At 42.3% G+C, this 16,552-nt stretch overlaps 1 protein-coding gene across 3 annotated transcripts in view; it reads right to left on the bottom strand.

Moving 5' to 3' along the window:
- UBP1 (upstream binding protein 1) overlaps positions 1–15,118 on the bottom strand; it is a 56,638-nt gene extending 41,520 nt beyond the window's left edge. For all 3 annotated transcript variants that reach the window (XM_028518166.2, XM_028518167.2, XM_036030550.1), the window contains exons 1-2: positions 14,866–15,118; positions 2,502–2,653 (exon numbers count right to left, since the gene is read on the bottom strand). In XM_028518166.2, the coding sequence (XP_028373967.1) occupies positions 2,502–2,653; positions 14,866–14,978 (265 nt within the window). In that variant the 5' untranslated portion in view covers positions 14,979–15,118. The remainder of the gene's footprint in view (positions 1–2,501; positions 2,654–14,865) is intronic.
- Between the last annotated feature and the right edge of the window lie 1,434 nt (positions 15,119–16,552).

Here is a 16,552-nt window from a genome sequence, read left to right as displayed (position 1 = left end):
ACAACAGAGTACCACCACCATGCCCCTGCACAGCTGATCCTCCGAAGAGGGCTGAGGTTGGTGGCCAGTGGTCACAGCCAGTCCTTGCGGCTGACAGGCCTGGGTAAATCCCTTCCATTGATCTGCCAACAGCAATCAAGGCTCAACTACAAGAGGAAGGTGTATTCAGCCCATGCAAAGGGCACACCTTGAGTATCAAGCTTGGGTGATAGGGGATGATGTGCCACTGGACCCTACAGGATACCTCATACATTAGGCCACACTACCAATACATGGAGTCAAAGCAGCTCTACTTAATACACAGAAACAAACACAGGGAGGCTGCCAAAACAAGGAGACAAAGAAACATGGCCCAAATGAAGGAACAGATCAAAACTCCAGAAAAAGAGCTAAACAAAATAGACATAAGTGAGCTATTAGATGCAGAGTTCACAACACTGGTTATAAGGATGCTCAAGAAACTCAGTGAGGACCTCAGCAGCATAAAATAGATCCAGTCAGAAACAAAGGATACACTAACTGAAATAAAGAACAATTTACAGGGAAACAACAGTAGAGTGGATGAAGCTGAGAATCAAATCAATGATTTCAAACATAAGTAAGCACACGCACACGTGCGCGCGCACACACACACACACCCCAATCAGAATATTATGAAGAAAAAAAAATGAGGGTAATATAAGCAGCCTCCAGCAGCCTCCAACAAAACTTCACGTGGTCCAACATTCACATCATAGGGGTGCCAGAAGAAGAGAAACAGCAAGAAATTGAAAATCTGTTCAAAAAAATAGTGGTGGGGAAAAAAAAAAACCTCCTCGAATTTGGTGAAGGAAACAGACATGCAAATCCAGGAAGCAGAGTCCCAAATAAGATGGATGCAAAGGGGCTCACTCCAAGACACATTATAATTAAAATACCAAGGGTAAAGATAAAGAGAGAATCTTAAAAGCAGCAATAAAGAAGTTAGGTTTCCTACAGGGGAGTTCTTGTAAGACTCTCTTTTGATTTCTCAAAAGAAACTCTGCAGGTAAGAAGGGGTCGGCAAGACATATTCAAAGTTATGACAAGCAGAGACCTACAGCCAAGATTGTTCTACCCAGCAAAGCTATCATTTAGAATCAAAGGGCAGATAAAGAACTTCCCAGACAAGAAAAAAACTAGAGGAGTTCATCCTCACCAAACCACTGTTACATGAAACATTAAAGGGACTTATTTAAGAGGATCAAAACTATAAACAATAAAATGGCAAAGACACACATCTATCAACAATTGAATCTAAAAAACAAACTAAGCAAACAAGAACAGAGACAGAATCACAGATACAGAGAGCATTTTGATGATTGCCAGGTGGGAGGAGGGGTGTGGGGGAATGGGTGAAGAGGTGAGGGGATAAGAAGTATAACTATGTAGTTTCAGAATAGCCAAGAAGATGTAAAGCACAGTACAGGAAGGAAATGGAGTAGCTGAAGAACCTACACACGTGACCCATGGACGTTAGCAATGGTGGGGGATTGCGTGAGAGAGTGGGGGTGCTGTATGGAGGGGGACAAAGGGAGAAATATTAGACAACTGTAATAGCATAATCAATAATATATACTTGAAATTTTTAAAAAATAATCACAATATATTAAGTGAATAGATGTTAATTTCAATTTTTTAAAAAAACAAATATACACACAAGGAAATATACCTAAATGTTAATTATCTCGGTGGAATGCAACTGCAGTCCATTTTCAGCTTTATCCCATGACATATCTCCCAATTTTTCTACAATGAGTATATACTATTTTTATAACAAAATATTCATTTTTGAAAAAAGCAAGAATTCAACACAGCTTCAGTATATGTACCCAACATTAATTCCTGCATAACAAAGTACTTTTGTTTACACTGGTAAGCTTTACTGGCCTGTGCCCAAACTGCTAAGAGCACCTGAAAAAACTCCCTTATACTTCCCAGTGGTACATTCTACACACCGCAGTCTTTATTTTCCATCCTGCCCACTCTCGGTTTCCTATCACTAAAATATAATATTCTCATACAGTATACACAAGATATGGGCAGATAAAATTCGACATATTATTTTAGCCACAGACTTTATCTTGGTACAGCTTATATCTATTTTCAGCACAAACTTGCCTCACTCCTGAGACCCACGTCCTTGCTAGCTGGACTCGGATTCATCTTCAAGTTCCACACTGAAACCATATTCTTAAAAATAACTGACAGCTTTTCCTACCTGCTTCTCCTTTGGATTTTGTTTGAACAACCCTATGGTAAATCTTGTTCCATGTACCCTTCTTTATGCAAATCAGTTTCCACAAACTACAACTTTGTTGGCTCACAGTAAAATTCCTACAACTTTTAGGAACTGAATCTATAAAACTTAAGGGAAAAAATCTAACTCAAAATTAATGCCAGTAACCAAGGCTGTAATGCCAAAACTTTCATTTAGTATTCTTGTATATTCTAGCATCAGACTACGAGATAACCACACTAACCTTGGTTCAGGTAAGTGAGCGTTTCGTCATGCAGTTTCACTGCTGGCGATGTTGCGGCACACATCACATACTGAAAGGGCGGGTTTTTAGTTTCATCATCCAATGGAAGGCTGGAATCTTCCTGCTTGAAAATGGGCAATGCCAAGACATCACTGAAAAGCAAAAATAAATAAATAAATAAAATAAACAAATTGACACTGACCTTGCTTTGAGCTTAAAATATTCAAAAGCATAGAAAAACATTGAAGGTTAGTTTCTTTTTAAATTTAAGCTACAAAATGATATATAAGATAAAAGTACCTCTAATGCTGATCTGGCTTCCCCAAATGACATGTGGCAGTGGGGAGAAGGAGGGCAGCTATGGTTAGGTACATAAAATAAAAGTATGTAATAGCTAATAAAGTCCATGCTACTGATAAAGAAACTGGGCTAACAATAAAGGTGGTACTTTTTAAAAAGTTACTTCAAAAAAATTTTTTAAAACAATTTAAACTCTATTGTTTGTATATAAAAAAAGAAAAAGCCAGTGAGGAGTACATGGCTACCTGTTTTGAAAGGCAGGAACTACGACTGCTGCCGAAGGTAGGACACATTAGCACCATGAAATCACAAAGAAGCATTTGATTAAAAATGGTACTTTACAAAGTTTCCTGCTAGGCCTGGCAGCTGCTGAGAGCATAAGGCTTCATACTCTATCTAAAACAATGGTTTCTTCTGAGCAGCAAACAGCAGTAAAAACAGCTATTATTTTTTTCTCCCAAGAATAACATGGGACATTGATTGGGAGGGGAATGGGGCGGTGGTCTTCTGGGACACTGTCTGTATTCTGTTAACCTAGGAAGATACTGGTTTGCTAAAAACAAACAAACAAACAAACAAACCAAAAACCCCAGCTCAGATATAACAATAATTATTTTTTTTAATCCTCACCCATGGACATTTTTTTCATTACCTTTTTTTTATTACTTTTTTTTTGAGAGAAAGATTGAGAAACCTTGATGCAAGAAGAAACAATGAATTGGTTGCCTACTATACCTGCCCTGACCAGGGTTCCAACCTGAAACCTAAGTGCGTGCCCCAACCTTTCAACTGAACCACAGCCTTTTGTCTATGGGAGGGCATTCCAACCAGCCAGGGCTGAGATGTAATTTACATATCATAACATTCATGCTTTTCAAAGTGTAAATTCAGTGGGTTTTAGTATATTAAGAGTTGTGCAGTTGTCATCATCGCTACTTCAAGAACATTTTCATCCTCATCTTGTACCTGTTGGCAGCCACTCCCATCCCTTTCGCCCCTGCCACGTCCCCAACCCTGACAACCACTAACCTACTTTGTCTCTGTGGATTTGCCTATTTTGGACATTCAATGCAGACTGAATCACGTAGCCTTTTGGAACTGGCTTCTTTTTCTCAGTCTGTTTTAAAGGTCTACCCATGTTACAGCATGTATCAGTACTTAATTCCTTTTTATGGCTGAATGGTATTCCAATGTACGGGTATACCACAGTCAGTTTATCCATTTATCCAATGATGGACATCAGGATTGCTTCAAATTTTTGGCTACCGTGCATAATGCTGCTATGAACACTTGCATGTTTTTGTGCAGACATGTATCTAATTCTCTTGGGCATACGGAGATGTGCACACACACCTAGGAGCAGAATTACTGGGTCATATGGTAACTAACTTTTTGACAAGTGCAAAGATGTTTTCCACAGCAGCTACGCCATCATGTTCCCATCATTAATGTATGAGGTAATGACATAATTCACTAAGCTGTACATTGACAGTTTGCTAATTTTTCTGCTTGTTCCTCAATAAAAAGTAAAATAAGATATCCAAATGAGTAACTACTGCAACACCAGTATCAAAGGTTTGTTTGAATTGCTTATTTCCCCTTCTGTTTTCTGCAAGCTGATGACTACCTCAGCTATTTGGCTGGCTCATTTTAGGTTAATTTAATTTACAAATAAAATTGTGGAAATAAATGAAATGGGAGGAAAACCCTGCATCCCCTCCTCCTCGCATTCACTTCTATTAAAGCACTAGACTGATTATTCAGAAACTAAATTACTACTAATTCTCCTTCTGTCTTATCTATACCTAGGAACTATGAAAACACTCCTCAGCACATAATATATAACTAAGGAACACAGTCAGCGATGGCCTCCAGCCCTCCTCTGGAGTTCTTCTCAACACTGTGACCTAGGGGCCTTGATTCCACTTCAGTGGAACAGATAAAAAACCTCGTGGCAGATACGAACATTTTTCAGGAGACTTACAAAGACTCCCAGCAGCTGTCTTTATGAGAAACAACCATAACAGTAAAAATGGCTGTCCACAATAATATACATATTCCTATGTCACATATGTGTAAGCATTTAAAGTCCTCTTTGTGAGAAAGAGAATGAGAGCTATGACTCAAAAGTATTGGCTAATAATACTGAAGAATGACATGGAGAATAATTTTAAGATACCAATGCTAACTGCTTGGGTTGATCATTAAATACATGTCATCAAAATAACCCATAAGACTAAGTAAAAGTAGCTATTTATAAATAAACTCACACATGATAAATAAAGTTATTATTTGTCTCAGATCCTACAAGGCAACCACCATTTTGTTCACTTCAATACAGCCTGGGGATCCACACAGGATATACTATGCTCATGGTGGATGCTAATGATTTTCTTTTAATCCTCACCAGAGAATATGTTTATTGATTCTAGAGAGATGTAGAGGGAAGCAGAGAACAGGGCAAGAGGGGTAGAGAAGGAGAGGGGGAGCCTGGGAGGGAGAAACATTGACGGGTTGCCTTCTGCATGCACCCCAACCAGGGATCCAGCCTGTAACCTTTCAGTGCATGGGAGGTCACTCCAACCAACTAAGCCAGCCAGCCAGAGCCTAAATGATTCTTAAACGAGCTCAACAAATAAACATGTAAAGATCATTTACTACTGAAATCCCAATTATTTTTTTAATTAGAAAGATAATACATTCCAATCAACATGGCAGCCAGAGTGATGCTCTTCCATCAGAAGTCACATCCTTTCGTACCTCTACCTCTCCATCGTCTCACTTTCAGGAGGGTCCTCGCAAGGCCCTGCTCAATCTGCTCCTGTTCTCCCTCGGCCCGAGCCACATCAGCCTCCTTCTGGGCCTTCCCCGGGCCCTTCTGCACAGGCTCCACTCTCCTGCTGGCGTCCTGCTGGCTCATTTAATTCAAATGTCACCTCGGTGACAACTTGACAATTGCAATCCTCCCATCCACACTCCCAATTTCCTTTTCCTGCTCCACTTATCCGAAACGCTGGTCACTTTCAAACAGTATACATGACTTACGTTTCTTTCCTCCACAGGTATATACTGTATTTTTGCCGTGTATAATGAATGCGCTCCCGTGAATACCATGCACCCATGTTTTGGGCCCAAACTTTCAGGAAAAAATCTTTCATTTTAAGTTTTTAATTCAATTTTTAAATTATTTATATTTAGATACATTTTTTATTATGAAGGAATTGTAGCATTTATTTTTTAATGTATTATGGTATAAGAAATTTCAGGTAACAAATAATTACAAAACACAAACAGATACAAGGTTGTTCAGGTACTACCCATGGATAATGCACACCCTTCTTTTCCCCTCAAAACTCCGGGCAAAAACGTGTGCATTATACATGTAAAATGCAGTAGCCACACCCCACTCCAAATTTGTTCCTCTTCACCGACTGACCCCAGCATCCAGCACAAAGGAGGAGTTCAACATCCGCTGAAATCAATGAACCCATTGCAGCATTAATGACTGGTTATTACTAAAACAGAAAACGAGTTCTCCAGATAATTTAAGATCCCAATTTCTACTAGGCTGAACCATGGAGCTCCCAGTAACCTGACAAGCAAACGAAAAGCCTCAAGGCATCAAACTGTCCCAAGTAATTTTAAATGCCAGTACCCCCAAATATTCAGGCACACAAACGCAAGCGAGACCCTAGGAACAAGAACCAACAACAGTAACAACAGATACCATCCATATACCCTTTTCCAGGCTCTGTGTGCTCTTTTTTCCAGATTCAGCTCTTTTCTGCCTCTGTTACACAGAGTGAGAGGCCTGAAAATTACACATGGCAGCTGGAGTCTTGTTAGGTTGCTCCAAAGGGAAACACTGGTGGAAAATTAAAGGGGAGCAGGAAAGGGCCGAGGCAGGCAGCCACATACAGACTGCAGGTGCAGGAGTTTCAGGGCAGCAACAACCACGCCTCTAGCTGGCAGTGAGGAGCAATCAGGTGACAGGCTCTCCTCCCAAACGCCTCTGGCACCTTTGCAATCAGACACTTCCCTCAATCTGTCTCTGCTGGAAACATCCAAGTGGCTTGCAGTTTTCTGATTGGACTGATATCCCCAAAGACTTAAGAAGCTAGAATTATTGGACCCACACTTTAAATTATGCTTGCTTTGTTCAAAGATATATAAAAGCTTGAAAAATCTTCAAGGAACAGTAAATTTTAAGGGGCTGCAAGAGTGAAAAAAGTTAGAGACTTCTAGAACTGGAAAACAGAATTGCTAAAATTAAAAACTCAGATTTAACAGCAGCTCAGAAAGAAATGAAGAGTAAATAAGAAAACTGGAATACAGGCAAAAAGTTGTTCTCCAGAAGCCAGCACAGAGAGTCAAATGATGGAACATGCAGACGCCTTGAAGGACAAAGGGAGATTTCACAACGACAGCTCCATGAGGCCCTAGCCAGCCATGGCAAGAAAGTGAAATGTAATGATTAACAGGAAGAAACAAACCTATGATGCTACCTAGAATAAAGTCAACAAGGTCCTGGAGGGGAAAAAAAAGGCAAGATACAACAAGAATAAGAAATACCCATGGCATTCCCAACTGATTGACAAGAAAGTGAAATGTAATGATTAACAGGAAGAAACAAACCTATGATGCTACCTAGAATAAAGTCAACAAGGTCCTGGAGGGGAAAAAAAAGGCAAGATACAACAAGAATAAGAAATACCCATGGCATTCCCAACTGATTCTTCCTATCCAGAAGGATCATATTCTAGTACCTCGAGAAAATTTCTGTCATTAATTGGTAGGCAGCCAAAGGGGGTCCTGGAAAGAAGTGGAGATAAAACCCCAGCTCTGGAGCTTCAAATCCCAGCTCTGCCATTTGTTCAGTGACACTATGGCTGGCTACTTAAATGGGTTTGTTTTTAACTTAGAATAAAATATTTTAAGTATCAACACTCTAGACACACATTAGATCAGAGGTTCTCAAAGTATGGTCCGTGTAACCCTGGGGAACCTGAGACCCTTTCAGGAGGTCCAGGAGGTCAAACCTATTTTCAGAATACTACATTATTGGCTCATTTCACTCTGTTGACACTTGTACTCGGGGCACAAAAGCAATGGTGGTGAAAATTGCTGGTGCCTTGGCATGAATTAAAGCAGTGGCACCAACCGTACTAACAGGTGCTGTATAGAAATGTTACGATGTACTTGTCCTTGGGTGGGAATAATGTATTTCTGCTGCACACCTAAGTGCAATGGTTGTCTCAAGGAAAAGATATTACGCAACTGTGATCTGTGAGCTGACCTAGCAGTTTCTGTCACAGAATTATCCTTTTACTTGAGAGAAAAAATGACAAACTATGATTACTGTGATGTGGGTATTTGACAAAAATTTCCTTGAAAATGAGTAAGCCAGCCTATCAATTATAATTGTGATACCATTTGTTGGCAATGACAAAATCTTAACCCTCCACCATGTGCTTTCTCTGACGAGATGGTGCAACATTAAGGAACGTCATTTTTTGATACTGCACAGTGAAAAGTGTTGACATTTAGAAGATCTGCGTAACTCAGGAGACCACTGATTTCTAATGAACAATGCATGCGTATTTCAAAATTAGGCGAGAGATCCAAAGTCCAAGACACACCAACCGATTCTAATGTAACAGTGCAAAAAGCACACTGAGATAGCCACAGGCACCAAGTTGCAACTTTAAGAAACCCCCAAGTGCTGGTTTTTTGTCAAAGAACTTCCAAAATTATTTAAAAGGGCTATTAAAATAATCTTTCATTTCCCAGTCAGATCTCTATATGAAGCTGGATTTTCTTTTTTTTAAAATTATTTTAGTATGAATGTTTTTTTCTTTTTTATTTATTTTTTTAAACCAAATCAAGTGGTTTTTTTTCTCACTTTTTAAAAAAATATTTTATTTATTTTTTTTAGAGAGGGAAGGGAGGGAAATAGAGATAGAGAGAGAGACAGAGAGAGAGAGAGAGAAACATCAATGTGCGGTTGCTGGGGGTTATGGCCTGCAACCCAGGAATGTACCCTGGCTGGGAATCGAACCTGGGACACTTTGGTTCCCAGCCCACGCTCAATCCACTGAGCTAGGCCAGCCAGGGCTGAAGCTAGATTTTCTTCATGTATGTATTCCAATAGCAGAGAAGAGAATCCATTTATTTTTCTAAGCTAGGCATTAAAAAGATTTGTAAAAAGCCTAAGATAATGCCTCTCATTCTGTTTTTTTTTAGCAAAATAATATTTTAAAGAGAAAATGGTAATATGTAATGGCTTATAATTGTTATTTTAAATAAGTTAATTTCCAGATTTCTTTCATATGAAAGGACAACATCAGAAAAAACACAGCCCACTGCCCTATCCAGAGACACAGTAATCCGACACTGAGACAAAGGGACCCACAAACGAGTGACAACCACACCAGCAGTGGTCCTCCTCCACTCAGGAATGACTCCACTCAGAGTCATTCTTCTAAAGTAACGGGTCTTTTAAAAGCTAAATAGTATTTATAGGAATATTCTACCTTTGCTTCCAAAATTTTTTACCTGCTTAAAGACAACAGCCTGGACCACCATATATAAGACTGGTAAAGTCCTAAGAGAAGGAAAGACTGAGGAATTATCATTGAAGGACACAAAAACTAAATGCAATCAATATGGCCTCCGAGGTTGAAACCTAGATTAGGAAAAGGACAATAGACGGGAATCTGCGAAACAAATTGTGTAGTTTACATAACATAAAACTCTACTCTGGTTATGGGTAAAGGGCTCATGCCAACTTGCTAGACTGTAGATGACTTATTAACCTGCAACCCTAAAGTTATTTTAAAATAAAAAAATTTAAGTTTAAAATTTCACCACCAACACATACATATGTCAAGTTTTGTCATAGTCTCTATCACAAGATAACAATTTCACAAACGCCAAAAACCTCAGAAGTTTCAAAAGCAAAGACTCCGCCCTCACTCGTGTGGCTCAGTGGGTTGGGCATCATCCCACAAACTGGAAGGTCGCCAGGTCCCTCCTGCTCAGGGCACCTGCCTGGGTGGGGGGCTGGTCCCCAGCTGGGCAGACAATTGTCCTGTCTCTCTCACAATGATGTTTCTCTCCCTCTCTCTCGCCCTTCCCCTCTCTCCAAAAATAAATTAAAATCTTAAAAAAAAAAAAAAAAAAAAAAAAGGACCGCTGAGGTTCAACACAGAACAATTTCATATCCATCTATTAGTTATGTCCCAAAGCAAGCAAAATAAATTATTTCAGAACTGTTTTTAAACTCAGTCACAGAACCTACAGCAAACAAAGAGGAGCAATCAGACAGTATTTCCACCAATAGCAAATGTTGAAGTCTGTCCAGGCAAACTGACCGGTGCCACTGTAATGCAACTTGTTATTGATATGGTCTCATAAACTCAACTGCCAAGCTTCGAACAGCCCTGACTGAAGGATATAAAGTGTTCAATGTTATTTTTAGTGGGGGTTGGGGACACTCTCACTTTTAAAATTGCACACAGAGTCTATGGGTAAACAATAGAATGTATATCGATTAGTTGAGAGAGGTCTTTGTCTACATATGGGGTTGGCCAAAAAGTTCATTTAGTTTTTTCCGTAAGATAGATCCAGCAGTGCTTAGTTGTCTTTAACTTTGTTCAAAACAATTTTGTTAGATTGTATTGTGATGGCTGTCATATCAGCATGCATTTTTTAAAAACTTATCCAAATTGGTGAATTTTTGTGCAGCCACTCTAATACTGAAGATGGAAGAAAATAAGCAACATTTTTGGCACATTATGCTTTATCATCTCAAGAAAGGTAAAAGTGCAACTGAAATGCAAGGAAAGATTTGTGCAATATATGGACAAGGTGCTGCAACTGATCAGATGTATCAAACATGGTTTGCAAAGTTTCTTGGTACCACTGACATTCTGGCCAAATAATTCTTTGCTGTGGGGCTGTCTTACGCACTGGAAGGTGTTTAACGGCATCCTGGCCTCTACCCAGTAGAAGCCAATAGCTGGAGGTAGCCGACATACTCAGAATATCCAAATCAATGAAGTTACTGGTGAAAATGAAAAAATATGGCTTTTATTTTATGGAAAAAACCATACAGACCTTTAATAGAAGTTACTTCTTGAACAGATTTCAATACTCAGCAAACCCTTTCCCAGGCAGTCACATCCCACTGTCGAGTCTATCCTTTGGAGCAGGGGTAGACAGACACACAGGGCCAATCCAGTCAGCCTGTTTTTGTATGACCATGATAAAAATAGTTGCTACATTTAAACTATTAAAAGGGGTCATAAACAAAAAAGTGTGCCAGAGAACCCTCTGGCCTATGAAGCCTTAAATATTTGTTATCTGGCTTTTTACAGAAAAGGTTTGCCAACCTGTTTTAAAATAATAAATTAAAAAAAATTATGAACACGGTATCTGAAATAAACGTTTTTTAATCAGCAACTTATTAAATTCTTTCCTATACTTGAGCCAAGAGTAAATCTAGAAAAAGCATTTAAACTCTGAAATAACTAGTTTTACAAACTGACACTAAACTATCAATCAATATAGTGAAGTTGTTTTCAACTCAAAGCAATTCAAATTTAGCAGATTATTTGTAAAACTATGGGTGGACTCTCACAGAATATGTAAAGTATAACTTTTGAAACTGATTTATACTATAGAGTAGTTTAACAGGGCTCAGACCAATGCTCTTTGTAAGGTAATGATTTAATATCCAAGTTTTTATGTGTAATCTAAGTTACATTATTTTTTATTTTTAAAATATATTTAATTTATTTTTAGAGAGAGGGGAAGGGAAGGAGGGAGAAAGAGGAGGAGAGAAACATCAATGTGTGGTTGCTTCTCATGCTCCCCTCACTGGGGACCTGGCCCGCAACCCAGACATGTGTCCCTACTGGGAATCAAACTGGCAACCCCCTGGTTCGCAGGCCAGCACTCAATCCACTGAGCCATACCAGCCAGGGCAAGAAGTTGCATTATTTTTAAATCCTTAAAATGAACTTGCTACAGATTATAAATTTCATGGGAACAGTGAGATGGAAAGAAAATTACCAGCAGTCAGTCCAAAGACCTGGGTAGGAGTTTTATCTGGTCCTTACTTCACGAAACATAGATGACCCAGATTTCAACTCATAATAAGTTTTAGCCTTCATTTACTGTGTGGGAACTCAGCTTCCATTTGGAACGGTAATGCCACCGACAGGCCTTTTGGACCAATCACTGTGACGTCTATGAGCTTAGGCTTACTCGCTCACAAGGAATGGTCTACTGGCTTTCTAAGATCTCTTCATCCATTCTGGAATATATACATATAACTAAGATTTGAAAACCCTTTATGACCTGCCTCATTTCATACAGAATCTTAAGCTGCTCATAGCTCACATACAAACGTGGTACTACAGTACACCAGAACGCAAAGGCACGAAACAAGGGGAAAAGAACAGCAAAGGTAGTATCAGAAATTAGCCTTAACATATCCCAATACTATGAACCTACAATTTAATGCAGATATTTTTTAAGTTAGACTATGAAGAGAAGCTGTCTCTTTCAAGTTAGTTACCTACCCGGAAAACCCCACAAAACATTTTCTAAAAGTGGTCTTTAAAAACTTCCTCTTGTTTGAAGTCATCCAAAAAGCAAATACAGTATGCATACTTCACTTTGAAAGAAAAATGCAAAGCTGCCCACAAAGTAAACTTTATCAAAAAGTCACTTTTCAAATAATTTCAAAATTAGCACCTCCAGTTTACTTCTTGACCTTGAGAGAACAAATGAAAAAGACAAGCATCAGTAGCCTCACTTCCCCTTCGGCACCAGAGGAAGAGATCCTGGGCACTCCTGAGACCCCGCTGGCCACTGCAGAGCTCTAGGTCCAGGCAGGGGAATTAAGTGCCATCAAAGGCCAGCACGCAGGGGTGTCCAACCTATGGCCCAGGATGGCTGTGAATGCAGCCCAACACAAAATGTAAATTCACTTAAAACCTTTTTTTTTGATCATCGGTTTTCAGTGTCTGTGTATTTAATGTGTGGCCCAAGACAACTGTTCTTCTTCCTTTGGCCCAGAGATGCCAAAGGGTCGGACACCCTGCTAACTTAAGGCTTCTTCAGACTTTGTCCAGATCAAGTCAATTCTGCAATTTCCTAAACATTAATGTCAAATAAAGGGTCTTGAATTTGCAAGAGGCAAAGACTCTCATGGGCTCCTCTTAGTTTTTGAGGAGCAAATGCTTAAGAGCAAACTGATACCAAGAATACCTGAAAAAATAACCAAAATGCTATTTGCTTTCAAAGATATTTGAAAATTTGGATTCAATGACATATACCATATAACCAATAACCAAAAGCATTAAATGGAACAAGTCTCCCCAAGGAAAATGTTGTAAAAAACAAAGATGTTGCACATTAAGAAAAAGGTCAAGGAAAGGTTTAATACCAAGATTTTATTTCCTTTTCACAGAATAAACCATAAACAAAAGTTCATTAGTTGGTCAAATCACTAAAATAAACAGAATTCCGGGGTTGGGGGGAGGAGTCACAGCTCAGAATAACTCTCAATAAGCAAAGTTCTCAGCAGCAAACTCCCATTTTGCCATAATTGAGAACTGAGAAGCAACTGAAGAGATACACCGAATGTGATTCAGGTGCCCTCTCACTCCTGAAGGGCAAGTCTCTCTGAAAAGCATGACCCTGCAGGCCCAGCTTTTCACAAGGAAATCACTGCCTCCAGTAATCCCGACTGGGTTGACCCTATGACTTTCAGTAGCTCAATTTCCTCCACAACTGAAACAGTTGTTCCAGAAAACAAGCCACCTTACAGCACCGGTGGAGTTGCACAACAGCAGGGAGAGGAAGTGCCAAGTTCAGAGAGACCAGCACAAGCCGAATCAGGGTTAGAGACTGGTGCAAGAAGGTTTTCCTTCAGGCACTTCCTCACCCTGAGTAACACCTGCACCTTTTTGAGAGTTCTTTATTTACAAGATTTAAAAGCCGAATTACTTCAGCGGGCTGCTCCCCCACCCCCAGGCCCAACCTGACCCAGAAGTCCTTCTACTTTGGGCGCCCGTCCTCCCCTGGAGCTGCAGCAAGATGCATGGCAGTCACTGGGAAATGGACAGCACTCCAAAGGCATCAGGCATTATTACTTTAAGGAATATGTTTGGAAAATCTCAATTCTCATTAACGAAAGCTAGCAAACCATTGAATTTTATGCTTTAATCAGGTGAATATACAGAACGTAAACTGTATTTCAAAAAAGCTAAGAAAAAAAAAAATAAAGACCTGCCAAACTCACGTAAGTTAAAAAACGGTATGCTTCAGGGTAAAGGCCAGAGACTAAACTCCAAAATCTGCTTCAGCCCCTCAAAATTAAACAAAATGAGTGGTTGCTGTTACAGGCAGTGAAGACTAAACAAATTACTGTTTGTGGTGCAATCACTGCATCTTAGCCTTCTTCAAAAGGAAAGGGCCCAAGAGGGTAGTGCCCAAGATGAAAAATTTCGCTTTGAGACCATCACGAAACCTAAACTAAGTTGATCTACTTCTCTCCCCTGTGGCTATTTTCAAATACAATTAGTACTGTAATATCAAGTGATTAAAATTTGCAACTAAGAAAGACTATAATGCAGAAGAGTAGAAACTGATACCAAAACTTTGGAGAGTACTTTCTCAATATGAGTCCTATCATCTCGCACAGTTTTCCAGCTCTTAGTGGCTTGTAAATCACTTGCAAGGAGATGAAACCCCTTCCCCCACTAACCCAAGCCAACCTAACAGCCAGGCATGTTCTACAGCAAAAAATGAAGCCTTCAGGCGCGGTACCCTTGCCGAAGGTTGCAGGGCCGCCCTCCCACGCCCGCCACTGGGGTGGGCAGAAGCCTGGGAGGCTCCATGGCCCCGACGGCCACGCGGCAAGGGACCGACCCCAAGCCAGGTAGGCCGGGGAACCGATCATCGCAGCTACGCCTGGCAGAGGCACAGAGTCCTGCAGGCCTTTCCCAAGGGGACAGAGGTTACCACCAGCCCGCCCCAAAGCGCCAGGTACCTCATGCTGTATGCGCCGGCACCCAGCTCCTGCCCGATGCCCGAAAGGCTGGCGTCGAAGTCGTGCACCAGCCCGGACTCGATCACCTCGTCCATCTTGAGCACCCAAGCCATCTTCTGGACTCGCCGTCGCCCGGCACGCAGCGCTGCCTCCGCGAGCGGGGCGAAGAGCCCAGAGCTCCGCGGGAGCGTCCTGGGGGAGGGCGCGGGTGAAGCCTCCGGCGGCGCGGCGAGTGGTCACCAGCGGCGGCCCGGGCGGCGGCCGGGACGAGAGCGGCCGGGGCCCCGTGGGCAGGGCAAGACGAGGAGCTCCAGCGGGAACGGCAGGGCCGCCGGCAGCGCCTCCCTCCCGCGGGCGCAGGCCCCGCGCCTCATGCCGCCGCCGCCCACCCCCTGCGCCGCTAGCGCTGAAGCCGCCGCCGCCCGCCCCACCCCGGGGCCCCCGGCTGCATCCTCCCCAGGACTGCGCGGGGGCGGGAGTTCAGCCCGCTCCGACGACCGCGTGGGGGTGAGCCCGCCCGTCACCCGATCCCCGGCCAAGACCCCCGGGCTTCGGCCCGCCCGCCCAGGTTCTGCCGCCCCGGCCAACCCCGCCGACGCCGCTCCGCAGGCGCGGACGATGGCTTCGATACAGCTCCGGCTCGAGCCCTCTCGCCGCTTCCGCCTCCTGCGGCCCCGCCCCGGCCCCGCCCCCGAGGTCGCCCCTGGCGCAGGCCCGCCCCGCAGGGTCCCGCGCTCGGGGCACTCCCGGCTCGTCACGGCGGAGGCACTGTCCCAGCGGCGCAGCGCGACCCCGCCCACACCGCAAGTTCCCAGCCCCTGCGGCCTTGCTGCCTTCCGGAACACCTGCCCAGGAAAAGGCGGTGCCAAAAGGGCTGCCAGTTTCCGCCCATCCAGAAAGGTTAGTTGATTGACCGGCGAACTGGACAATGATGGCAACTGCTTGGTCGAGGCTCCCGTGAGTCTCTGTGCCCCTGTCCTAAAGAACCAATCAAAATGTGCTTCCTCTTGGGCGGGCTCCAGAACTGAATTTGCTGCCAAAATAAAGAGTTCATTGGACCGCACTAGAGGAAGCGTAAACGCCACTTCCTGTGGTGCTTTACTCGTAAATGGTCTTTGTGGGTAGTCTCTGGATTTTGCTCAAACTACAGGTGAGAGAGCGGTTGGGAGGGCGTCTTAGCCAATAGATTCGTGTGCTGAGGCCTGAAAGGTCCATTGGACGGAAAATTTTGATTGATGTGAATGGAAGCCAATCAAAGCTCTTGATAAATGGTTCTGGGAAGTCTTCCCACCACTGCTGATTGCTGGCAACAGTATGGAGATCTTGAGTCAAATTATGGGTTCAGCCATTGTAACAGCTGGTAGTGGTGTTATTATCTCGCATGGCTCTGGGATTCACTGGGCTTAGCTAGGTGATTCTCACCCAGGGTCTGTTTATGGGGTGGCGTCAGATGGCTGGGGCTAATGTCACCTCAAGGGCTTCTGTACTGAGGAATACAGAAGTATAAAATGGAGTCAGTATAGTCAATCTGCCAAATTACTAAAATTAAATAGGTTGAGGCATGAGGAAATGAGTCTATTCTTATTTTAACTAGTCGGGGAACTTAAACTTTTGAACTTTACAGCCCTGCCTCAGTGCTTGCGTGTACATCAAACCTCAGGTAAACCTCTGATTACCCCTTGAAAGA

The sequence above is a fragment of the Phyllostomus discolor genome, chromosome 7 (genome assembly GCF_004126475.2).
Source record: "Phyllostomus discolor isolate MPI-MPIP mPhyDis1 chromosome 7, mPhyDis1.pri.v3, whole genome shotgun sequence".
In the NCBI taxonomy this organism is placed as follows: domain Eukaryota; kingdom Metazoa; phylum Chordata; class Mammalia; order Chiroptera; family Phyllostomidae; genus Phyllostomus; species Phyllostomus discolor.
Note: the sequence above shows the minus strand (reverse complement) of the source record. Positions and strands in the feature narration are given on the sequence as shown.